Source organism: Aquarana catesbeiana, linkage group LG05, assembly GCF_042186555.1.
Source record: "Aquarana catesbeiana isolate 2022-GZ linkage group LG05, ASM4218655v1, whole genome shotgun sequence".
Classification (NCBI taxonomy): Eukaryota; Metazoa; Chordata; class Amphibia; order Anura; family Ranidae; genus Aquarana; species Aquarana catesbeiana.
Window position 1 is genome coordinate 645,422,752 of NC_133328.1, and position 27,163 is coordinate 645,449,914.

The 27,163-nt window shown below is 47.5% G+C and overlaps 1 protein-coding gene across 2 annotated transcripts in view; it reads left to right on the plus strand.

Annotated features, from left to right (window-relative positions):
• Positions 1-1,287: 1,287 nt before the first annotated feature.
• LOC141145640 (uncharacterized) overlaps positions 1,288-27,163 on the plus strand; it is a 71,962-nt gene continuing 46,086 nt past the window's right edge. Inside the window, exon 1 of one of the 2 annotated variants that reach the window (XM_073632478.1) lies at positions 1,288-1,681. In XM_073632478.1, the coding sequence (XP_073488579.1) occupies positions 1,618-1,681 (64 nt within the window). In that variant the 5' untranslated portion in view covers positions 1,288-1,617. The remainder of the gene's footprint in view (positions 1,682-27,163) is intronic. The other variant, XM_073632476.1, reaches the window with a different exon arrangement.

Consider the following 27,163-nt stretch of genomic DNA (forward strand, 5'->3'; position numbering starts at 1 on the left):
CATTCATATCTGATCGTTTTGCGTATGCTTGTGAAATTTGTTCACATTTACGAAACGCGTGAAAAATGCGCATCGCGTTTGCAGCGCTTTTCTCTGTTAATAATATCTCGTACGTGGCGAGCAGGCGTGCGTTTTTTCCATGCGTTTAAATGCTTGACAAAGGCAGCAAAGTGCGCGGTAAAATAAAAAAATCGTGGAGCTCGGGATCCGAGGCCGACTCTCCATTTGCAGCCTGAGCGTTTTTTCGCGAACGTGCGCGAAATTTGTGCAGGTTTACAAAACGCATGCGCGCGGGGGGGGGAATGCGTGTCGCGTTTGCGGTGCTTTTTCATTGTTAATAACATCTCCTACGCAGCGAGCAGGCGTGCGTTTTTCCCGCGTGTTTAAATCCTCGACAAGGGCAGCAAAATTGCGCGATAAAATAAAAACCGCAACGCTCGGGATCTGAGGCCTACTCTCCATTTACAACCTGAACGTTTTTTCGCGGACGTGTGTGAAATTTGTGCAGGTTTGCGAAAACGCATTCGACAAAGGCAGCAAAATGCGCGGTAAAATAAAAAACGCGGCGCTCGGGATCTGAGGCTCACTCTCCATTTACAACCTAAACGTTTTTTTTGCAAACGTGGGTGAAATTTGTGCAGGTTTACGAAACGCGCGCGGGAGGGGGGGAATACGTGTCGCGTTTGCAGTGCTTTTCATTGGTGATAACATCTCGTATGCAGCGAGCAGGCGTGCGTTTTTCCCGCGCGTTTAAATGCTCGACAAGGGCGGCGAAATTGCGCGGTAAAATTTAAAAAAGCGCGGCGCTCGGGATCTGAGGCTGACTCTCCATTTACACACCTGAGCGTTTTTTCGCGAACGTGCGCGAGGTTTGTGCAGGTTTTACGAGAAATTTTGCGTGCGTTTGCGAAACGTTCAGGTGATAATAGAGCGCCAGCCTCAGATCCTGTCGTTCATAATTACCCCTTTTGGGGGGGGGGGGGCACAATTTTTTAAAGGACAGTTTTTTTTTTATTGGATCTTCCAGAAATTGTTCCATTGTTCTTTTCTCCATCTCTGGCGATGATATATTGATACATACAATGATACATTGTCTCTGGCGATGATATATACAATGATACATTGTGTCGCTTTCTCTCTCTTCCCTGCGATGCTCATTGATGAGTGCGTTGGCTCGTTCGTCATGCATGTGAGCGAAGGGTTAATGTCGATGAATAATGGGAGGCGAGCTGATGCAAGGAGGACACAATGGGTGGAGGATGGGGGGGGGGGGGGCTGGGAAGAGACACATGGGGGGCCCCTTCCTTCCACCTGCCTCCTCTGCAGTGGCTGCGCACACCCTGCCCCTTCTGCATGGGAGGAAAAAAAAACAGCAGCAGCAGCAGCAGCATCCTTGTGCTGACATCACGCAGGATGACTGAGCATCACGAGCACCGCTGCTCCTTATCAGCCAGTGGAGCTGCACTAATTCCCAGCAGCCAGTGCGCAGCCTCCTCCTGAACCGTCTCCTTCTACAGGAGGGATGCAGAGACAGCACTAAGCCCTCTACACATCCATCCCCCCCCCTCCCTTTCCCCCGGAGAGAAGGGCAGGCGATCGCCAGGAATAGAGGAGACCATGCCGGTGGATTCCAGGAAAGAGGATCTGGAGAAAGACGTCAGGGCCATGCAGGCTGGGACAGGTAAGGAGGACGGGGGAGGGTGGGGGTGGGGATGGTGGGGTTGGCTGGCAGCATGGCACGGATAACGCCGCTGTGTTTGGAGAAGGACGAGGGATCAGCGGAGATTAGGAGTGATTCAGGATCCAGAGGTCGTGACACGGGTTTAGAGGGATCTGCAGATCGGGTGGCGTAGGCTGCTGCGCACCTGGATGGGGCCGGTGATGCCATGGTGCCAGCTTGTCTGCCTTCTGACATGCCAGGCCTTGGTGTCACTTCCATGGATTGGGTCTCCTCAAGGGTTTAAATGATTGTAGGCAGACAAAAAAAAAACAACAAAAAAACAAGACGAACCAGGCCGGGTGCCATAGCTGAACTGTGCCAGTGTCATGCCATAGAGCCAGCTTGTCTGTCTTCTGACATGCCAGGCCCTGGTGTCACTTCCATGGATTGGGTCTCCTCATGGGTTAAATGTTTGTAGGGTGAGAAAAGATATCTCGGAGAATTAGGCCAGGGTTGCCATGGCTGAACTGTGCCAGGCATACCATGGCACTAGCTTGTCTGCCTTCTGACATGCCAGGCCTCGGTGTCACTTCTATTGATTGTTTCTCCCCAAGGGTTTGTTATTGTAGGTGACTAATGACGTTTAACCAGGCCCCAGTGTCATGGCTAAACTGTACCAGTCATGCCATAGCTTTGGCTTGTCTGTCTTCTGACATGCCGGACCTTGGTGTCACTTCCATGGATTGGGTCTCCTCAAGGGCTAAATGATTGTAGGGTGACAAAAAAACAAGGAGAATCTGGCCTGGGTGCTGTAGCTGAACTGTGCCAGTCATGCCATAGAGCCAGCTTATCTGTCTTCTGACATGCCAGGCCCTGGTATCGCTTCCATGGATTGGGTCTCCTCATGGGTTAAATGTTTGTAGGGTGAGAAAAGATATCTCGGAGAATTAGGCCAGGGTTGCCATGGCTGAACTGTGCCAGGCATACCATGGCACTAGCTTGTCTGCCTTCTGACATGCCAGGCCTCGGTGTCACTTCTATTGATTGTTTCTCCCCAAGGGTTTATTATTGTAGGTGACTAATGACATTTAACCAGGCCCCAGAGTCGTGGCTAAACTGTACCAGTCATGCCATAGCTTTGGCTTGTCTGGCTTCTGACATGCCAGGCCTTGGTGTCACTTCCATGGATTGGATCTCCTCAAGGGTTTAAATGATTGTAGGCTGACAAAAAAAGGCGAACCAGGCCGGGTGCCATAACTGAACTGTGCCAGGGTCATGTCATAGAGCCAACTTGTCTGCCTTCTGACATGCGTGTCACTTCCATAGATTGGGTCTCCTCAAGGGCCAATCATTTGTAGGGTGAGGAAAAACCAGTACCAGGCCCGGGTGCCATAGTTGAACTGTGCCAGTCATGCCATGACATCAGCTTATTTACCTCCCAACATTCCAGGCCTTGGGGTAACTTCCATGGATTGGGTCTACTCAAGGGTTAAATGATTGTAGGGTGACAGAAAAACAAGGAGAACCAAGCCGGGTGCCGTAGCTGAACTGTGCCAGTCATGCCATAGAGTCAGCTTTTCTGCCTTCTGACATGCCAGGCCCTGGTATCGCTTCCATGGATTGGGTCTCCTCATGGGTTAAATGTTTGTAGGGTGAGAAAAGATATCTAGGAGAACCAGGCCAGGGTTGCCATGGCTGAACTGTGCCAATGGTGCCACGGCACCGGGTTATCTGCCTTCTGACATGCCAGGCCCCAAAGTCGCTTCCATGGATTGTGTTTCCCCAAGGGTCAATCATTTGTAGGGTGAGGAAAAGCCAGAACCAGGCCTGGGTGCCATAGTCGAACTGTGCCAGTCATGTGATGACATCAGCTTGTTTGCCTCACAACATGCCAGGCCTTGGGGTAACTTTCATGGATGGGTCTCCTCAAGGGTTAAATGATTGTAGGGTGACAAAAAAACAAGGAGAACCAGGCCGGGTGCCGTAGCTGAACTGTGCCATAGAGCCAGCTTGTCTGCCTTCTGACATGCCAGGCCTTGGTGCCACTTCCTTAGATTGGGTCTCCTTAAGAGTTAAATTATTCTAGGGTGAGAAAAAAAAGCTATCTCAGAGAACCAGGCCAGGGTTGCCATTGTTGAACTGTGCCAATGGTGCCATGGCACCGGGTTATCTGCCTTCTGACATGCCAGGCCTCAATGTCACTTCCATGGATTGGGTCTCCTCAAGGGTCAATCATTTGTAGGGTGAGGAAAAACCAGAACCAGCTGACTATTGACATTTGACCAGGCCCCAGTGCCAAGGCTAAACTGTGCCAGTCATGCCATGGCTTTAGCTTGTTTACCTCCTGAACTGCCAAGCCTTGGTGTCACTTCCAGGGATTGTCTCCCCAAGGCTTAATGCTTGTAGGGTGACAAAAACAAGAACAAGACCTGGGTGCCATAGCTGAACTGTGCCAATCATGCCATGGCATTGGCTTGTCTACCTCCTGACATGCCAGGCCTAAGTGTCACTTCCATGGATTGTGTCTCCTCAAGGGTTAATGTTTGTAGGGTGACAAAAACAAGGAGAACCTGGCCCGGGTGCTGTGGCTGAACTATGCCAATCATTCCATGGCGTTGGCTTTTCTGCCTCCTAACATGCCAGGCCTCAGTGTCACTTCCATGGATTTGGTCTTCCCAAGTTTTATGGCTTGTAGGGTGACAAAAGACATCCAGGCCCGAGTCCCATGGCTGAACTGTGCCAATCACACCATGGCATCAGCTTGTTTACCTCCCAACATGCCAGGTCCCAGTGTCATTCCATGGATTGATTCACCCCAATGTTAATCATTTATAGGGTAAAAAAAAACTTATCAGAGAGTGAAGGGGATTTCTGGCTGAACTGTGCTAGACATGCCATGGCATTGGCTTGTCTGCCTTCTGACATGCCAGGTTTTGGTGTCACTTCCTTGGATTGTGCCTCGCCAACAACTCTTAACATAACAGACAACTAGGTGAGGGTGTTGTGGTTGAACTATCCCAGTCATGCCATGGCACTGACTTGTCTGCCTTCTGACATGCAAGACATTGGGATCACTTCCATGTATTGTATCTCCACAAGGGTGTTTTTGTAGGCTACCAAAGACACCTCAGAGAACCAGGCCCGGGTACCATGGCTAAACTGTGCCAGTCATGCCATGGTATCAGTTCGTTTACCTCCTGTCTTGCCAGGCCTTAGTGTCACTTCCATCAATTGTGCCTCCCTAACGGTTAATCATTTGTAGAGTGACAAAAAACAAGGAGAACCAGGCCCGGGTGCTGTAGCTGAACTGTGCTAATCATGACTTGGCATCAGCTTGCCTATTTCCTAAAATGCCAGGCCTCTGTGTTACTTCCACGGATTGTGTTTCCTCAAGGGTTAATCATTTGTAGGTGACAAAAAAAAAAAAAAAAAACCAGGCCCCAGGACCATGGCTTAACTGTGTCACCTATGCCATGGCAATGGCTTGTTTACCTCCTGACATGCCAGGCCTTGAGGTTGCTTCCATGGATTGTGACTTCCCAAGGTTTAATCTTTGTAGGTGGCAAAAGTAGCCTCAAAAGAGCAGGCCTGGGTGCCACAGCTGAAATGTGCCAATGATGCCATGGCACTTGCTGATTTGTTGTTCTGACATGCCAGGCCTAAGTGTCACTTCCATGGATTGGGTCTCCCCAAGAGTTACATGTTGGTAGGGTAACAAAAAACAAGGAGAAAAAGGCCCAGGTGCCTTGGCTGAACTGTGCCAGGCATACCATGACTGGCTTGTCTGCCTTCTGACATGCCAGGCCTCTGTGTCACTTCCATGGATTGTTTCTCCCCAAGGGTTTATTATTGTAGGTGACTAATGACATTTAACAAAGCCCCAGTATCATGGCTAAACTGTACCAGTTATGCCATAGTTTTGGCTTGTTTACCTCCTAAACTGCCAAGCCTTGGTGTCACTTCCATGGATTGTCTCCCCAAGGCTTAATGCTTGTAGGGTGACAAAAACAAGACAAGACCCGGGTGCCATAGCTGAACCGTGCCAATCTTGCCATGGCATTGGCTTGTCTACCTCCTGACATGCCAGGCCTCAGTGTCACTTCCATGGATTGTGTCTCCCCAAGGGTTAATGTTTGTAGGGTGAACAAAAACAAGGAGAACCTGGCCCGGGTGCTGTGGCTGAACTATGACAATCATTCCATGGCGTTGGCTTTTCTGCCTCCTAACATGCGAGGCCTCGGTGTCACTTCCATGGATTTGGTCTCCCCAAGTTTTAATGCTTGTAGGTGACAAAAGAAATCTCGGAGAACCAGGCCTGAGTCCCATGGCTGAACTGTGCCAATCATGCCATGGTATCAGCTTGTTTACCTCCCAACATGCCAGATCCCAGTGTCATTCCATGGATTGATTCACCCCAATGTTAATAATTTTGAGGGTAACAAAAGCCTTTTTAGAGAGCGAAGGGGGTCTCTGGCTGAACTGTGCTAATCATGCCATGGCATTGGCTTGTCTGCCTTCTGACATGCCAAGTTTTGGTGTCACTTCCTTGGATTGTGCCTCCCCAACAACTTGTCAACATATCAGACAACCAGGTGGGGGTGTTGTGGCTGAACTGTGCCAGTCATGCCATGGCACTGACATGTCTGCCTTCTGACATGAAAGACTTTGGGATCACTTCCATGTATTATATCTCCACAAGGGTTTTTCTTTGTAGGTGACTAAAGACATCTCAGAGAACCAGGCCTGGGTGCCATAGCTAAACTGTGCCAGTCATGCCATGGCATCAGCTCGTTTACCTCCTGCCTTGTCAGGCCTCAGTGTCCCTTCCATCGATTGAGTCTCCCTCAGGGTTAACCATTTGCAGAGTGACAAAAAACAAGTAGAACCAGGCCCAGGTGCTGAGGCTGAACTGTGCCAATTATGACATGACATTAGCTTGCCTACCTCCTAAAATGCCAGGCCTCTGTGGCAATTCCATGGATTGTGTTTCCTCAAAGGTTAATCATTTGTAGGTGACAAAAAAAAGGAAAACCAGGCCCCAGTGTCATGGCTGAACTGTGCCAATCATGCCATGGCTTTAGCTTGTTTACCTCCTGAACTGCCAAGCCTTGGTGTCACTTCCATGGATTGTGTCCCCAAGGGTTAATGCTTGTAGGGTGACAAAAACAAGAACAAGACCCGGGTGCCATAGCTGAACTGTGCCAATTATGTCATGGCATCAGCTTGTCTACCTCTTGACATGCCGAGTCTCAAGATTGTTTCCATGGATTGTGACAACCCAAGAGTTATTTTTTTGTAGGTGACGCAAAAAAGCCAGCCAGGGTGCCGTGGCTGGTGCAGCTGGACTTATCTGCCCTCAGACATGCCAGACCTCTGTGTCACTTCCATGGATTGTGTCCCTCAAGTTATTTGCAGCTAACAAGCATGGTCTCAGAGAAGCAGGCTCAGGTACAACGGATGAATTGTGACAACTCTGTATTTTGGAATCTCAATGTTTTCTTGTAGTTGGTTGGCACGGGAGATGTAGATGAGAGCCCCTGGGCCCCCCCGCTGTGAGGCCTTGAAGGGTTCCTCATACCAGCTTTTCATAGTCATGGTTGTAGAATGAAGGATAAAGTCTTCTCCTTGTTTTAAACCAGATACAGATGTGAGGGACCATTCCTGGTCTTTACATGCTTCATATCGGGGCCCCAATGGATGGAAGCCAGGACCTCCTTGTGGGCCTTGAGCTGGTTATGTATCCTGCACCCCGTGTACTTACCCACTAGGTTGCCAATCAACTATAACAAGTCTCTAAAATGTTCTCTATCCGAAGGCCACCACCAGGTCAGGGACCCACCTTCCAGATATTCCCAGGACCCAGTTTGGAGATCACCCCCAATACCCGGGATTAGGGATGAGCTTCGTGTTCGAGTCGAACCCATGTTCGACTCGAACATCGGCTGTTCGATCGTTCGCCGAATTGCGAACGTTATGGGCCGTTCGCACTAAATTCGTGTGGCGCGTCACGGCCCATAATTCACTGCGGCATCGCAGTGCATTGCTGGCTGATGATTGGCCAAGCATGCACTATGACCCGCATGCTTGGCCAATCACAGCGCCGTCAGTAGAGAGAGCTGTAATTGGCCAAAGCCAGGGTGGCTTTGGCCAATTATGGCTCAGGGGATTTAGTACACACCCCACACTATATAAGGCCGCCTGCACAGCGGCCCTGTGTAGTGTGTGTTCCGGTGTGCTGAGAGATAGAGAGAGAGAGAGACAGTGTCATTTGATTTGAGTTAGATAGATTAGGCAGAACAGTCAGTCAGTTAGCTGCACTTACAGTGTATTGTGTATATATATGCATCCCAGGTGTTGCATATATATATATATATACACTGTATTCAGTTTAGCTAGATCCGTTCCTGTTATCTTCTATCTAGACTATTTACATTTAATGCAGTGCGTCCTGCTCACAGTGTTCAGCTAGATCCGTTCCTGTTATCTTCTAGACTATTTACATTTAGTGCAGTGCGTCCTGCTCACAGTGTTCAGCTAGATCCGTTCCTGTTAAATTCCTACTGACAGGCAGGCTTGTCTGGTTACAGTATATAAAGCTACCTGAAGAAAATTACAGGTGTTCTATTTGATCCTATTAGTACCACGGTCAGGCAGCTAGACTATTTACATTTAGTACAGTGCGTCCTGCTCACAGTGTACAGCTAGATCCGTTCCTGTTATCTTCCTACTGACAGGCAGGCTTGTCTGGTTACAGTATATAAAGCTACCTGAAGAAAATTACAGGTGTTCTATTTGATCCTATTAGTACCACGGTCAGGCAGCTAGACTATTTACATTTAGTACAGTGCGTCCTGCTCACAGTGTTCAGCTAGATCCGTTCCTGTTATCTTCCTACTGACAGGCAGGCTTGTCTGGTTACAGTATATAAAGCTACTTGAAGAAAATTACAGGTGTTCTATTTGATCCTATTAGTACCACGGTCAGGCAGCTAGACTATTTACATTTAGTACAGTGCGTCCTGCTCACAGTGTTCAGCTAGATCCGTTCCTGTTATCTTCCTACTGACAGGCAGGCTTGTCTGGTTACAGTATATAAAGCTACCTGAAGAAAATTACAGGTGTTCTATTTGATCCTATTAGTACCACGGTCAGGCAGCTAGACTATTTACATTTAGTACAGTGCGTCCTGCTCACAGTGTTCAGCTAGATCCGTTCCTGTTATCTTCCTACTGACAGGCAGGCTTGTCTGGTTACAGTATATAAAGCTACCTGAAGAAAATTACAGGTGTTCTATTTGATCCTATTAGTACCACGGTCAGGCAGCTAGACTATTTACATTTAGTACAGTGCGTCCTGCTCACAGTGTACAGCTAGATCCGTTCCTGTTATCTTCCTACTGACAGGCAGGCTTGTCTGGTTACAGTATATAAAGCTACCTGAAGAAAATTACAGGTGTTCTATTTGATCCTATTAGTACCACGGTCAGGCAGCTAGACTATTTACATTTAGTACAGTGCGTCCTGCTCACAGTGTTCAGCTATATCCGTTCCTGTTATCTTCCTACTGACAGGCAGGCTTGTCTGGTTACAGTATATAAAGCTACTTGAAGAAAATTACAGGTGTTCTATCCCAGCTTAGTGCAGCTACAGGCCATTAGTATGTCTGGAAGGCCAAGAAGGAGAGGCAGACAGTCACAAGCCAATAAGAGAGGGCAAGCAGGCTCTGTGTCTAGTGCTGGTCGTGGAGACGGTGCATCCTCATCAGCACGTGGCCATGGGACACGCTTGGCCTTTTTTTCGGCAGCTGGCCGTGTTGAGCCGCAACATGCGGAAGACTTGGTCGAGTGGATGACCAAGCCGTCCTCATCCTCCTCATCCTCTCTCACCCATGCCCAGGGTGCTTTGTCTGGCAAAGCAGCGGCCTCTTCCCTCAGCTCAATGTCATCAGTGACTCCTTCCCTAGCTCCACCATGTCCTCATGAGGATTCCCTCGAACTGTTTGACCACAGTGTTGGGTACATGCTCCAGGAGGATGCCCAGCGTTTGGAAGGCTCTGATGACGATACTGAGCTCGATGAAGGCAGTAACATGAGCACGGACAGAGGGGGTGCCCAAGAAGGACAGCAATCTGGCAGTCATGCTCCCCCTGCTGCAGCATACTGCCAGGTTTGCTCCAGTGATGAGGAGGGAGGGGATGATGAGGTCACTGACTCAACGTGGGTGCCTGATAGGAGAGAGGAGGAGGAGGAGGAGGAGGCGGCGGCACATCACCAACGAGGCAGGATGCCCTCCAGGGGCCAGCCTAAGGGCAGCACATTGACTGCATCACACCCCAAAGCTCCACATGTGCAGGGCGCTGCAGTCTCTGCGCGTTATTCAAAAAGTTCTTTGGTGTGGGCCTTTTTTGAGACGAGTGCATCAGATCGCACCGCTGCTATTTGCAACATATGTCTCAAGCGTATCTCGCGTGGCCAAAACATCTCCCGCTTGGGTACCACATGCTTGACCAGACATATGTTGACCTGCCATGCAGTTCGTTGGCAAGCGTATCTGAAAGACCCACACCAAAGAACAAAGAGGATCTCTCCTTGCTCCTCATCAGCTGAGATTTCCAACCCCACTAGACCTTCAGTCCTCTCTGAGACCTGCAGTGAGAGGAATGAAGGTGTAGAATTAGGTGTGTCACAGCCAAGTACTTGTGGGCAATCTGCTTTTGGTACACCGACGTCAGATTGTACCAGGCAAATTTCCCTGCCCCAGCTGCTGCACCGCCGAAAGAAGTTTGCTCCCAGCCATCCACATGCCCAGCGGTTGAATGCTAGCTTGGCAAAATTGCTAGCACTTCAACTGCTGCCTTTTCAGTTGGTAGACTCTGCCCCCTTCCGTGAGTTTGTGGAATGTGCGGTTCCTCAGTGGCAGGTACCCAAACGCCACTTTTTCTCATGGAAGGCGATTCCGGCTCTCTACCGGCATGTGGAAGGCAATGTCCATGCCTCGCTGGACAGGGCGGTCAGCGGTAAGGTGCATATTACCGCTGACTCATGGTCCAGCAGGCATGGACAGGGACGTTACCTAAGTTTCACGGCGCATTGGGTGACTCTGCTGGCAGCTGGGAAGGATGCAGGACAAGGTGCAGTAGTGTTGGAGGTTGTTCCGCCACCACGCCTCCAAAATGCTGATTGTGACACACCTCTCTCCTCCACCCCCTCCTCTTCTTCTTCCTCCATGGCCTCTTCCTCGGAACCAGCGGTGCTCCGTAGGCGTTCAAGGGGCTACGCAAGTACGCAGGCCAAAAGATGCCATGCGGTGCTTGAGCTGGTGTGCTTGGGGGACAGGAGCCACACTGGGGCAGAGGTTTTGTCAGCTCTGCAGGGGCAGGTTCAGAGGTGGTTGACGCCACGCCAACTTAAGGCAGGAATGGTGGTTTGCGACAATGGCACCAACCTCCTCTCTGCCCTCCGACAGGGACAAATGACCCATGTGCCCTGTTTGGCTCACGTCCTTAACTTGGTGGTGCAGCGGTTCTTGGGCAGGTACCCGGGCTTACAGGATGTCCTGAGGCAGGCCAGGAAAGTCTGTGTGCATTTCCGCCGGTCATATAATGCCAGTGCTCGGCTGACGGACCTCCAAAAGGAGTTTAACCTGCCCAAGAACCGCCTAATCTGTGACATGCCCACCAGGTGGAACTCAACGTTGGCCATGCTGCAGCGGCTGCACACACAGCAGAGGGCCATCAATGAGTACCTGTGCGACTATGGCACCAGGACAGGGTCAGGGGAGCTTGGTTTTTTTTCCCCACGCCAGTGGGCCATGATCAGGGATGCATGCACTGTCCTGTCACCATTCGAGGAGGCCACGAGGATGGTGAGCAGTGACAGTGCATGCATCAGTGACACTGTCCCCCTTGTCCACCTGTTGGAGCACACGCTGCGTGGAATAATGGACAGGGCACTTGAGGCAGAACAGAGGCAGGAAGAGGAGGACTTCCTTAGCTCTCAAGGCCCCCTTTATCCAGACAGTGTTCCTGCGTGCCCGCCGATCACACAGGAAGAGGACGAGGAGGAAGAGGAGGAGGAGGAAGATTGTGTCAGTATGGAGGTGGAGCCTGGCACTCAGCATCAGCAGCAGTCTTTAAGGGATCAGTCCCAAGAAACACATGGACTTGTACGTGGCTGGGAGGAGGTGGCTGCGGACCATGTCGTTCTTAGTGACCCAGAGGACTCCGAACCGAATGCCTCAGCAAACCTACGCTGCATGGCCTCCCTGATCCTGCAAAGCCTGCGTAAGGATCCTCGTATTCGTGGTATCAAGGAGAAGGACCAATACTGGCTGGCAACCCTCCTTGATCCACGTTACAAGGGTAAGGTTGCGGACCTTATCTTGCCATCGCAGAGGGAGCAGAGGATGAAACATCTTCGGGAGGCCTTGCAGAAAGGTCTGTGCAACGCGTTCCCAGAGACTGGGAGGTTACAAACTCCTGTTTCTGGACAACGTGTTGCTGAGGCTTCGGTCAGTCAAAGAAGGAGCGGTGGAGAAGGTGGCCGTCTGACCGATGCGTTCAGACAATTTTTTGGTCCGCAGCCCCAAGGTATGATCGGTTCCAGCAACCATCGCCAGCGTCTGTTTTACATGGTGCAGGAATACCTAGGGGCAAGATCAGACTTGGACACCTTTCCCACCGAAAATCCTCTGGGTTACTGGGTCTTGAGGATGGATCACTGGCCAGAGCTTGCACAGTATGCAATTGAGCTACTGGCCTGTCCTGCATCCAGCGTTCTTTCGGAACGCACATTCAGTGCTGCTGGAGGCGTGGTAACCGATCACAGGGTGCGTCTGTCCACCGACTCGGTCGATCGGCTGACCTTCATAAAAATGAATGAGTCTTGGATCACCACCAGCTACCAAGCACCTGATGCTGATGTAACCGAATAATTTTTTTTGAAATCTCAGATCCCTTCAAAGACTGCCTATGCTGATGCTGAGTGACTATCCCTGAGTAATTATCCTCTTCCTCCTCAATCATCACGCTGATAGCTTGTAAGAACATTTTTGGTTCTGGGCGCCACCACCAGTGCCTAAGGCCCAATTTTTCTGCCCCTGTCTAACAGGGGCGTGTAATTACAATTTTTGATGTAATACTTTGCAGCAGGGCTCGTTCCTGCATTCCAACTAGAGTGTCTGTGAGGGGTTGCAGTGTTGTGGCACCAGCACCAGTGCCTAAGGCCCAATTTTTCTGCCCCTGTCTAACAGGGGCGTGTAATTACAATTTTTGAAGCAATACTTTGCAGCAGGGCTCGTTCCTGCGTTCCAACTAGAGTGTCTGTGAGGGGTTGCAGTGTTGTGGCACCAGCACCAGTGCCTAAGGCCTAATTTTTCAGCTCCTGTTCAACAGGGGCATGTAATTACAATTCTTGATCTAATATTTCACAGCAGGGCCCTGTGAGGGCTTACAGTGTTGTGGCCACAGCAACACCTAAGGCCCAAATTTCTGCTGAGTATATAGGGCAGGACCCTACTTTCAAACATCTAACTTACAAACGACTCCTACTTGCAAACGGAAGGAGACAACAGGAAGTGAGATGAAATCTACCCCTAGGAAGGGAAATTCTCTCCTGTAAGAGTTAATATGGGAAAACAAGTTCTCCTTTCCACTGATGCTTTCCAATCCTTGTTCCACAAAAAAACCCAAATTTTCAAAAAACATTTTTCATTGGGACAAAAAAGTGAGGTGAAATCTTCTGAAGAGGAGGAAAGACAGCAAAACAAATGTCACAGGGGTGATAACCCTTCCCTATGTTTTCCAAAAAGCTTAGAAAAGATTTTTTGGCTGGAGCTAAACACGTTAAAAATGTTCAAAATTACAAACAGATTCTACTTAACAACAAACCTACAGTCCCTGTCTTGTTTGCACCGCCTGTATACTGCTGTTCAGAGTATATAGGGCCTGGTGGCCCCACACCTTTCCTTATTTTAATTTGGGTGCGGGGTTCCCCTTAATATCCATACAAGACACAAAGGGCCTGGTAATGGACTGGGGGGTATCCATGCCGTTTGTCTCACTGATTTTCATCCATATTGCCATGACCCGACATGACATTAAACCCGCAAGCAGTTTTAAATGAGATTTTTTCCTTTAAAAATGACATTTGGTGGAGGGACTGTTCTAAACATGGGAAACACGCGTCACTTTACAGGCATACTATAGACACCCCCCAGGTACGATATTTAAAGGAATATTTCACTTTTTTTTTTTTTACTTTAAGCATCATTAAAATCACTGCTCCCGAAAAAACGGCCGTTTTTAAAAGTTTTTTTTGCATTGATACATGTCCCCTGGGGTAGGACCCGGGTCCCCAAACCCTTTTTAGGACAATACCATGCAAATTAGCCTTTAAAATGAGCACTTTTGATTTCGAACGTTCGAGTCCCATAGACGTCAATGGGGTTCTAACGTTCGTGCGAACTTTCGGTCCGTTCGCGGGTTCTGGTGCGAACCGAACCGGGGGGTGTTCGGCTCATCCCTACCCGGGATATGTCCGGACATAACAAGGAGTTCTGAGAAATTTTAGACACTCCAAATGTCAAACATTTTAGTTTTCTACAGAGTGAGGAAGGCTTATGCCCCGTACACACGGTCGGATTTTCCGATGGAAAATGTCCGATCGGAGCGTGTTGTCGGAAATTCCTACCGTGTGTGGGCTCCATCGGACATTTTCCATCGGATTTTCCGACACACAAAGTTGGAGAGCAGGAGATAAAATTTTCCGACAACAAAATCCGTTGTCGGAAATTCCGATCGTGTGTACACAAATCCGACGGACAAAGTGCCACGCATGCTCAGAATAAATAAAGAGATGAAAGCTATTGGCCACTGCCCCGTTTATAGTTCCGACGTACGTGTTTTACGTCACCGCGTTCAGAATGATCGGATTTTCTGACAACTTTGTGTGACCATGTGTATGCAAGACAAGTTTGAGCCAACATCCGTCGGAAAAAATCCTAGGATTTTGTTGTCGGAATGTCCGAACAAAGTCCGACCGTGTGTACGGGGCATTAGAAGACCTGTTTGCTTTTATTACTATCTGGGGCTTTGATAGAGATTTCCCCTCAATGAGAGGAAGAAGCAGCATAAGGAACTGTTCAGTTCATGTGCTGGCAGGAAGTATGCTGATAGGGGGAGAGAGCAGAGTGACAGAGAGATGAGGTCAATACTGTGCTGCTTCTCCTTTCACTGTCCAATCACAGGCTGGGGGCGGGTCCAGGACCAGAGGGAGTGCATCCAATGATACTGGCCATCAGACTGAGGACACCTAGTGGTAGAAAAAAGTACTGAGGGAGGAATCTCTTGACTGAAGATGAATATTGCATCAAATGATGATTTTGTTATTTTATCTTTTATTGGGCTCTTCATTTCATATTGTTATTGGAGTACTGCTTTAACTACTGATAGGTACTAAGATTTCCTATAGTATTGATGAGAGAAGGTATTATATTATTACTATAGCAAACAGATACTGAGAATTACACCCGACATACAGGACAAGAGAAGTAGTACTGTGCAGAGTCCATACATACAGAATAAGAACAGATACCGAGAATTACACCCGACATACAGGACAAGAGAAGTAGTACTGTGCAGAGTCCATACATACAGAATAAGAACAGATACCGAGAATTACACCCGACATACAGGACAAGAGAAGTAGTACTGTGCAGAGTCCATACATACAGAATAAGAACAGATACTGAGAATTACACCCGACATACAGGACAAGAGAAGTGGTACTGTGCAGAGTCCATACATACAGAATAAGAACAGATACCGAGAATTACACCCGACATACAGGACAAGAGAAGTAGTACTGTGCAGAGGGTGTGGCTGCTTGTGGAGCAGCTGAAGTCTGTGTGGTGCTGAGCTCCTCTGATGTCTGGTACAAGCCCAGGGTTGGGCTCCCCTGGGTGGGGATCTCTCTCAGGAGAGTCCCAGGCTTTCCGGCCTACACAAGGACTGTCAGGTGAAGCTGTGGTTGGTGGTGAAGCCGGAGGACAGAGTTCTGGGAATGGGAAGCAATCTGCAGAGACTGTAAGTAGACATGGAAATGTTTGTATGAAAAGTACCCATAATACTGAGAAGAGGAAGTCTGGAGATGTTATTCAGCAAAAGAGTTCTCAGTCTAGCCAGTCATTGCAGGCCCAGCAAGCCCAGCACAGTGCAGCTCAGTCTGTTCAGAGACATGTTATTATCGCTCAGCACAGTCCAAACACTGGAAGTGCAACTCAAAGAACCCCTCAGAGTGGGGCTCATTCAGTCCAGGAATATATTAATACCACTCAGTACAGTCCAAGTTCTGGAAGCGTGATCCAATCCAGCCAACCATTGCAAGCCCAGCACAGTGCAGCTCAGTCTGTTCAGAGACATGTTATTATCGCTCAGCACAGTCCAGACTCTGGAAGTGCAACTCAATCCAGCCAGTCATTACAGTCAATGCAAACCCCGCAGAGTGGGGCTCATTCAGTCCAGGAACTTACTAATACCACCCAGTACAGTCCAAGTTCTGGAAGCGTGATCCAATCCAGCCAGCCATTGCAACCACAGCAAGCTCAGCAGAGTGCAGCTCATAGAGCTCAGAGTGGAGCAGAGACATCGGTTTCTCCCAGTACTCCTCGCAAATACACCAGAACTTCCTTAGAACAGAAAACCATTAAAGAGAACTTACAACAGTGTGTAATGGTGGGCAGCGGCCAGGGACGTTCATCGCGCTCTAAGCTGCAGCAGAATAAAGAGGAGGGTGGTAATAATTTTCCACAATCTGCCCCAGTGAAACCATCTACACCCAGCAGAGACCCTCAGACCAGCACTGGTAATAGGAAGGTGGATCAGGATTTCAAGCGTCCTGCAGCCGCGAAGCAGAAAGTGTTAAAGTCTGAACCTGCGCTGCACCTGGCTGACAAGATTCCTTTCCTTGTAAAAAGAATGGAGTCCCTGAGAAAAAACAAGACTAGGATCCAGAAGCAGATTGAATGTGTTTATAGACTTAAAGCTGCCAACCCCAAGAAGGAATTTTTATATGACAGCAAACTGAACTCCCTGGGCATTGAACTGGCCGGCGTGTCAAAGGACATTGATACTGTTCTGGAAGAACTGGGACCAGTGGCGGAGGTGTACCACAATCGTGATCGATTTGAGGCGGGATTGAGTGGAAGGATTGAGTCTTCTACAGAGTCAGACTCTGGGGATTCGGTCCAACGCACGCAGCCACCACATGTGTCTCCTGAAGGGAAGACTGTGCAGCCTCTGGAGGACAGTGAGGTTGGAGTAGATCCTCCTGCTGGACTTCCAGCTCTGGAGGGTGGTGGGAACATCAGTATAACCCAGCAGACATTTACAGTACAGGAGACTCAGAGGAGTGACATGGTGGACTCCCAGCACATGGATTGTGAGAACAGTGCTGCTGCCACTAGTACACCTGGTGGGAGCCATGCTGGGGGGACTGGCGTTCATGGTGGGAGCCATGCTGGGGGGACTGGTGTTCATGGGGGGAGTAACACTGGGGTAACTAGTAATGATGCTGCTAGTGATGATGTCACTAATATTGATGTGGTGAATGATTCTGATGTTATCAATGCTGGTATATCTGAATGGGGTCATCAGCAGTCTGAGGGCTCTGAGAATGTAGCGATGGAGGAGTCCGTTCAGAATAACCCTCAGGACTTCCCCCCTTTGGTGGATCCACCACCTGCTCCACAAGGGAATGCTGGTCCATCTGGTCATGTCCCTCCTCGGAATGCCTGGAGCCGTGGGGCCCCTTCTTTTTCCACCAGTAACAGTTATACTGGTCAGGCCTTTAAGAGAAGGAATGTGGTCAGATTGAAGCATAGGGGTTCCAGAGAGGAGCTCCCTGATAGGAGGTTTGTAGTAAGGGAGTTGCTGTGTCATCAGATGGGGTTTGCTCCTGCAGACATACTGGCAGTCATCAATCTACCTGACAGACAAGGTTATGATGTCAGCTTTAAGCTCATGTCTGACTTAGACAGGTTCTGGGCCAGTTTCAGTGGTTTGCGGGACAAAGAGGGTTGGAGGAATTTCATCTTTATTCCCATCTCCAAACCTGACACAGCAAATGTTACCATCATGTTCTGGAATGAGTCTGTGCCCCCCCAGGATGTTGTCATCTGGCTCAGAAGACATTGTGAAATGGTTTCTGAGTTGACAAAAACTAAAGACAGTGATGGGATCTGGACGGGTGGTTGGAGGGTTCTTGTTAAGTTGAGGCAAAGTAACAATGTTACCCATCACCTACCAAACTCTTTTTTCATTGGGCGGGAGAGAGGAGTTTGCTTCTATGCAGGTCAGCCCAGGTTATGTTATAAATGTGGTAAATCTGGCCATGTGGCGAATGTTTGTACGATCCTGAAGTGTAATCTTTGTGGGGAGGTTGGCCACATCAGTTCTACCTGTGAGAAGGTTAAGTGCAATCTATGTGGTGGGCTTGGCCATTTCCATAGGGATTGCCCGGAGGCCTTCCATAATAAGGATGGGGAATCTGCAGACAATGAATTGTTGGCTGCAGCAGAACAACTAGAGGAGGAAGCTTTAATGAATGGGGCTGTATTGACTAGGGAGGAGGTGGTCCCGGAGGTCCAGGAGACTACTCCCGGGCGGACGGACAGTGTTCAGCAGGCTGAGGAGCAGCCGGCCCCACATTCCTCTTCTGTTCCAGTTCCTGTCTCTGTGAAGATCACTGGTCAGAAGAGGAATAAAAAAGATAAGTCTACCCGTAAACCCGAAAGTGATTGGACATTAGTGCAGAAGCCAGCTAAAAAAGTGAAAGGGGCACCAGAAGTGGGTACGGCAGTTACCACCAATAGGTATGAAGCCTTATCAGATTCGGATGCTGACTCCTATTCTCTGGGGGCCCAGGAACTGGAGCAGGAATTAAAAAGAGTGGAAAAGGAGTATGTGATTGGTTCAGAGGATGACCCGCCCACTAAAAGGCGTCCGCCCCCTGATCCTGGATCCGCAGAATCTGATATGGAAACTGGTAGTCAGCAGAGTGACTCCGATTCTGACTTATAATGGAATGTTGGAGAAGTATAGATTTATGGAAAGGAGTCTTATTGTCACATTTATTACTATTGATGCCCTTTAACTGCTAAGTTTTTGACCTAAACAACATGTCAGTAATTGTTGTATTTATGTTCTTTTCAGTCAGTTAGTTTGTTATTATGTATCTTGTTTGTTTTTTACAAATAAAAATCTCCATACATACAGAATAAGAACAGATACCGAGAATTACACCCGACATACAGGACAAGAGAAGTAGTACTGTGCAGAGTCCATACATACAGAATAAGAACAGATACGGAGAATTACACTCGACATACAGGACAAGAGAAGTGGTACTGTGCAGAGTCCATACATACAGAATAAGAACAGATACTGAGAATTACACCCAGTTAATTGGGTTCCAGTGGTAAGGGTTGGGTTGGGGTTTGGTTGGGTTCCTGAGTCTTTCACTTCTCTTTATCTGTGACAAGAGTCACAGATAAAGAGAAGTGGACGAGGATGGGGCAGAGCTCATGTCAGGCTGTAATTGGTCGGTGTCACTGATGTCTGATAATAGGATGACAGATTCTCTATCCTCACCATCTTTTCCGCCATGCAGGATTTTGTTATAAATGAGCAAAAAGACACATGGGCCCTTAAGAAGACCTAGGGGCCACATATGAGGCCCTCGAAAAGCTTTCTGCTGCTGATGTAGAGCTTGAACATTATAATTGGCATTGGTAGAATTGAATGGGGTCACCAGCATCTTGGGATCAACCAGATCTAGGGGATCCTGAACTTTGTCATCGTACAACAGCACTCCAGACGTGGCCTTCAGAGGACAGAAAAGAGTGGATTTTATACCAGAGAGATAGAAATATTTAGGATTTCAGATGTCACAATGACCCCAAAAAAACTGCTGGACCCAATACTGGTGATTGGCCTTCAACTCACCAACCCACCAATGGGTGACAGACAGACGGGCTTCCACTGAGTCAATCTTCTTTTTAAAATATATATTGCTCAGTTGGGCAATTTGTAGCTGTGGACCTTGTAACCCAGACAGACAATTTGTAGTTATGGACTTTCAGGCCCATGTGTTCAATTTGTAGTTGTAAACCTTAATCCCCCGGACAGGCATTTTGTAATTGTGGACCTTTAGGCCCAGACAGGCAATTCAGAGCTGTGAACCTTGAAGCCCTGATGGGCAATTTGTAGTTTGGACCTTCAAACCTAGATCGGTAGTTTGTACTTTGAAACCTAGATGGGCAATCTCTACTTTGGACCTTAAATTTAGACGGGCAATCTGTAGTTTGGACCTTGAAATCTAGAGGGTAATTCATAGTTTGGACCTTAAAATACAGACAGGCAATTTGTAGCTTGGACCTTAAATCCCAGACGGCTGTTTGTATTTTGGACCTTGAAACCCAGAAAGGCAATTTGTAGCTTGGACCTTGAAACTTAGAAAGGCAACCTTTAGTTTGGACCTTGAAACCTAGATGGGAAATCTGTAGTTTGACCCTTGAAACCTAGAAGGGCAATCTATAGTTTGGATCATAAAACCTAGAAGGGTAATCTATAGTTTAGACCTTGAAACCTAGATGAGCAATCTGTAGATTGATCCTCAAAACCTGGATGGGCAATCTTTAATTGGACCTTGAAACCTAGACAGGCAATCTGTAGTTTGAACCTTGAAACCTAGATGGGCAATCTCTAGTTTGGACCTTAAATCTAGAGGGGTAATCTGTAGTTTGGATCTACAGTATCTCACAAAAGTGAGTACACCCCTCACATTTGTGTAAATCTTTTCTTCTATCTTTTCATGTGACAACACTGAAGAAATGACACTTGTCTACAATGTAAAGTAGTGAGTGTACAGCTTGTATAACAGTGTAAATTTGCTGTCCCCTCAAAATAACTCAACACACAGCCATTAATGTCTAAACCACTGGCAGCAAAAGTCAGTACACCCCTAAGTGAAAATGTCAAAATTGGGCCCAAAGTGTCAATATTTTGTGTGGCCACCATTATTTTCCAGCACTGCCTTAACCCTCTTGGGCATGGAGGTCACCAGAGCTTCACAGGTTGTCACTGGAGTCCTCTTCCCCTCCTCCATGATGACATCACGGATCTGGGGGATGTTAGAGACCTTGCGCTCCTCCACCTTCCATTTGAGGATGTCCCACAGATGCTCAATAGGGTTTAGGTCTGGAAACATGCTTGGCCAGTCCATCACCTTTACCCTCAGCTTCTTTAGCAAGGCAGTGGTCATCTTGGAGGTGTGTTTGGGGTCGTTATCATGTTGGAATACTTCCCTGCGGCCCAATCTCTGAAGGGAGGGGATCATGTTCTGCTTCAGTATGTCACAGTACATGTTGGCATTCATGGTTCCCTCAATGATCTGTAGCTCCCCAGTGCCGGCAGCACTCATGCAGCCCCAGACCATGACACTCCCACCACCATGCTTGACTGTAGACAAGACACACTTTGTACTCCTTACCTGGTTGCCCCCACACACGCTTGACACCATCTGAGCCAAATAAGTTTATCTTGGTCTCATCAGACCACAGGACATGGTTCCAGTAATCCATGTCCTTAGTCTGCTTGTCTTCAGCAAACTGTTTGCGGACTTTCTTGTGCATCATCTTTAGAAAATAAAATAAATGAAAAATTGCACTGTAAACATACAGTGGGGCAAAAAAGTATTTAGTCAATCACCAATTGTGCAAGTTCTCCCACTTAAAAAGATGAGAGAGGCCTGTAATTGTCATCATAGGTATACCTCAACTATGAGAAACAAAATGTGGAAACAAATCCAGACAATCACATTGTCTGATTTTTGAAAGAATTTATTTGCAAATTATGGTGGAAAATAAGTATTTGGTCTCCTACAAACAAGCAAGATTTCCGTCTCTCCCAGACCTGTATCTTCTTCTTTAAGAGGCTCCTCTGTCCTCCACTCATTACCTGTATTAATGGCACCTGTTTGAACTTGTTATCAGTATAAAAGACACCTGTCCACAATCTCAAACAGTCACACTCCAAACTCCACTATGGTGAAGACCAAAGAGCTGTCGAAGGACACCAGAAACAAAATTGTAGACCTGCACCAGGCTTGGAAGACTGAATCTGCAATAGGCAAGCAGCTTGGTGTGAAGAAATCAACTGTGGGAGCAATTATTTGAAAATGGAAGACATACAAGACCACTGATAATCTCCCTCGATCTGGGGCTCCACGCAAGATCTCACCCCGTGGGGTCAAAATGATCACAAGAACGGCGAGCAAAAATCCCAGAACCACACAGGGGGAACCTAGTGAATGACCTGCAGAGAGCTGGGACCAACGTAACAAAGGCTACCATCAGTAACACACTACGCCGCCAGGGACTCAGATCCTGCAGTGCCAGACGTGTCCCCCTGCTTAAGCCAGTACATGCCCGGGCCCGTCTGAGGTTTGCTAGAGAGCATTTGGATGATCCAGACGAGGATTGGGAGAATGTCATATGGTCAGATGAAACCAAAGAAGAACTGTTTGGTAGAAACACAGCTCGTGTTCGGAGGAGAGAGAATGCCGAGTTGCAACCAAAGAACACCATACCTACTGTGAAGCATGGGGGTAGCAACATCATGCTTTGGGGCTGTTTCTCTGCAAAGGGAACAGGACGACTGATCCGTGTACATGAAAGAATGAACAGGGCCATGTATCCTGAGATTTTGAGTGCAAACCTCCTCCCATCAGCAAGGGCATTGAAGATGAAACGTGGCTGGGTCTTTCAGCATGACAATGATTCCAAACACACCGCCCGGCAACGAAGGAGTGGCTTCGTAAGAAGCATTTCAAGGTCCCAGAGTGGCCTAGCCAGTCTCCAGATCTCAACCCCATAGAAAACCTTCGGAGGGATTTGAAAGTCCGTGTTGCCCAGCGAAAGACCCAAAACATCACTGCTCTAGAGGAGATCTGCATGGAGGAATGGGCCACCATACCAGCAACAGTGTGTGACAACCTTGTGAAGACTTACAGAAAACGTTTGACCTCTGTCATTGCCAACAAAGGATATATAACAAAGTATTGAGATGAACTTTTGATATTGACCAAATACTTATTTTCCACCATAATTTGCAAATAAATTCTTTCAAAAATCAGAGAATGTGATTGTCTGGATTTGTTTCCACATTTTGTCTCTCATAGTCGAGGTAAACCTATGATGACAATTACAGGCCTCTCTCATCTTTTTAAGTGGGAGAACTTGCACAATTGGTGGCTGACTAAATACTTTTTTTGCCCCACTATATAATTAGTGTCCATATGTGAACCAAATCAAATGATACATCGTCCCGGGGCACGGGACGTCGAAGAAACGCGTAGGGCGGAGCGACGTGCTGATGTCACCATCTCTCTCTTCTCGTGTCCCGACGAACGGGTTTGTTTGGATGTGTGCCGGCCGACACACTAAACTTAAGGCTTGTTTGGATATTAGCTCATTGGGTATGCTGTGTATACTGTGAGTGGGATCCCTAATAAACCTAAGGATTTTTACACTATGTGGAGCCGTTTGGTCTCTTTTTCCGGTGGCAACCCTCTATCCATTTCCACTGACATTTTCCAGAGTGTGGAGCGATCCTAAAAGTGTGGATAAAGGCCCTGGTTGGGTTTAAGCCGCAGGCGATCATTGACCCCCTGTGATAAGGTGTTCATTGGAGCTGGTAATTCTTCCCATAGCTGGAGGTGGATACATTAAGATCTTTGGTGATGGACACGTATATGTAATAGTCACTTTGCCATGCCAATAAGGACTATTTTCACATGTATCATTTGATTTGGTACACATATGGACACTAATTATATGTTTATAGCGCAATTTTTCATTTATTTTATTTACTGTTTGTGATTGTGTTGCACATTATTACTGCTGCTTAATATTTCTGTAGGGATAGTAGTTCTTTCGCAGATTTTTACCCATTTTTTTATCTTTAGAAGAGGCTTCCTTCTGGGACGACAGCCATGCAGACCAATTTGATGCAGTGTGCGGCGTATGGTCTGAGCACTGACAGGCTGACCCCCCACCCCTACAACCTCTGCAGCAATGCTGGCAGCACTCATACGTCTATTTCCCAAAGACAACCTCTGGATATGACGCTGATCACGTGACCTCAACTTCTTTGGTGGACCATGGCGAGGCCTGTTCTGAGGGGAACCTGTCCTGTTATACCGCTGTATGGTCTTGGCCACCGTGCTGCAGATCAGTTTCAGGGTCTTGGCAATCTTCTTATAGCCTAGGCCATCTTTATGTAGAGCAACAATTCTTATTTTCAGATCCTCAGAGAGTTCTTTGCCATCAGGTGCCATGTTGAACTTCCAGTGACCAGTATGAGAGAGTGAGAGCGATAACACCAAATTTAACACACCTGCTCCCCATTCACACCTGAGACCTTGTAACACTAACGAGTCACATGACACCGGGGAGGGAAAAATGGCTAAATTGGGCCCAATTTGGACCTTTTCACTTAGGGGTGTACTGACTTTTGTTGCCAGCGGTTTAGACACTAACCACTAGCCGACCAGCGCACGACAATTTACGTTGGCACAATGGCATGGCTGGGCAAATGGGCGTACAGGTACGTCCCTTTTAAGACGCGGCATTGTGGGCGTGCGTGACCGTGCCCGCGGGTCCCGCGGACTCGATGTCCGCCGGGGGCCCGCAATCGCGTCACAAAGTGGAAGAACCGGGAGATGCCTTTGTAAACAAGGCATTTCCTCGTTCTGCCTTGTGATATCACAGAGATCACTGCTCCCTGTCATCGGGAGCAGTGATTGCTGTCATGTCAGTGGTAGCCCCTCCCCCCCACAGTAAGAATCATTCCCTAGGACACACTTAACCCCTTGATTGCCCCCCTAGTCGTTAACCCCTTCCCTGCCAGTGTCATTTACACAGTAATCAGTGCATTTTTATAGCACTGATCGCTGTATAAATGACAATGGTCCCAAAATGGTTTCAAAAGTGTCCGATGTGTCCGCCATAATGTCGCAGTCACGCTAAAAATCGCAGATCGCCGCCATTACTAATAAAATGAAAACGTTTATAGTAAAAATGCCATAAATCTATCCCCTATTTTGTAGACGCTACAACTTTTGCGCAAACCAATCAATATACGATTTTTTTTTTTTACCAAAAATATGTAGAAGAATACGTATCGGCCTAAACTGAGAAAGAAATTGGGTTTTTTATATTTTTGGGGGGGATATTTATTATAGCAAAAAAGTAAAAAATATTGCTTTTTTTTTTCAAAATTGTCGCTCTTTTTTTTTTTTGTTTATAGCGCAAAAAATAAAAACAAAAAGGCAGAGGTGACCAAATACCACCAAAAGAAAGCTCTATTTGTGGGGGGAAAAAAAAGGACGTCAATTTTGTTTGGGTGCGACGTCGCAACGACCGCGCGATTGTCAGTTAAAGCGACGCAGTGCCGAATCACAAAAAAAGTGCTCTGGTCAGGAAGAGGGGGTAAAATCGTCCGGGGCCGACGCGGTTAATGGCTGTGTGTTGAGTTATTTTGAGGGGACAGCAAATTTACACTGTTATACAAGCTGTACACTCACTACTTTACATTGTAGCAAAGTGTCATTTCTTCAGTGTTGTCACATGAAAAGATAGAAGAAAAGATTTACAAAAATGTGAGGGGTGTACTTACTTTTGTGAGATACTGTATATATACTGTATATGTGTATATGTATAAGCTGTCCATAGACGGGTCCTCACACCCTGTATGTATTGTCGGGTGGAGACGCATGCAGAGAACGGCGGACTCAGAGTCAGCACTGCGTGCGTCTTGCGGGACCTCGGGGGGGGGGGGGTCACATGACCCAGGTACAGAAATACATTGTGTCCGCTCAGCAGTAATAATAGAATAAGATAATACAGTGCGACTGTACAGCGTCGCTCTACAAAACTCCGTCCGTCTACAATCACAAAGCTTCGTTATGAGGGGGCGACTCCTCGCAATGATACGTTCGGCGTTTTTTTTATCTCCTGATCATTTTCCTATCAAAGCTTTCAGCTCAGCCTGATAAATATTGCAGTGAAATGAATATTCCTGCAGATGAAATGGAAATATAGATGATGCTGTGAAATGTTTTATTTCCTGTGAACCGAGAACTATCCCCCCCTAGTGGCCAAGTTCAGCTAGTCAGTTTTTTTTTTTTTTTTATTATTATTACTGCTTCGTAGATATCATCCTCACTCAGGGGCGGACTGACCATTGAGCTACTCGGGCACTGCCCGAGGGCCCTGGGCCACTAGGGGGCCCCATCAGGGTTGCCAGCCTCAGTAAAACCAGGGACAGTATGTATAAATCTGTTTTTTTTTTTTTTTTATACATCTGTCTGTGTATACTGTGTGTACATTTTTTTTTTTTGTATACTGTGTGATTGTATACTGTGTGTGTGTATACTGTGTGGCCCCATAATCTCTGATTGCCTGGGGGCCCCATAATCTCATATTGCCCAGGGGCCCCATGAGTTATCAGTCCGCCCCTGTCCTCACTCATATACCATGGTGGGGGTTCACATACTTTTGCCTACAGTATATAGCCGCCACCCTTCCTTTTACATTTTGCACCATTTCTTACACGTACAGGCTCCAACCTTTCCAAACTCGACTCTATCGCCGCCCCCAGCTCCCCACACCTCCCAACATTTTGAGATGGGAATGAGGGACACCTACTAGCAAATGTATGTAGGCATAGGACACGCCCCCCTTACCACACCCCCTTAAAGGAGAATTAACCAAAAACAAAAGGTTAATTAAATCCACAAGGGCTTTTTTTTTTTTTTTTTTTTTTTTTTTTTTTTTTACCACTACTATCATAGCTCCCAACTGTCCCTGAATGTCCTTCTGTCCCTCTTTTCCCCCTCATTTGTCCCTCATGTTGGTCTGATCTACCCTGTTTCCCCCGAAAATAAGACCTAGCGTGATTGTCGGTGATGGCTGCAATATAAGTCCTACCCTCCAAATAATCCCTAAAGTCCTTGTAGGTCTTATTTTCGGGGAAACAGGGTAGGGCTTTTTTGGGGGGTAGGGCTTATATTGCAGCCATCACCGACAATCACGCTAGGTCTTATTTTCAGGGAAACAGGGTATATAGTTGTATATAAAATGCACTTTTTATCTTTCAAAAAGTGTTTCCCAGCGCTAAACCTTTCATCCGATTTCTAAATTGCTGCATTTGTACATTTTAAAAGCCAATATAAAGGAATAGTAGTGGTGAAAAAAGCACTTGTGGGTTTATTTAACCTTTTTTTTTTTTTGGTTAATTCTCCTTTAAGGGGGTGTGGCAGGGGGCGTGTCCTATGCCTGCATACATTTGCTAGTAGGTGTCCCTTATTCCCATCTCAAAATGTTGAGAGGTGTGACTACTGTTCCATTATATTGGCTTTTAATATTGACAAATGAAGCAATTTAGG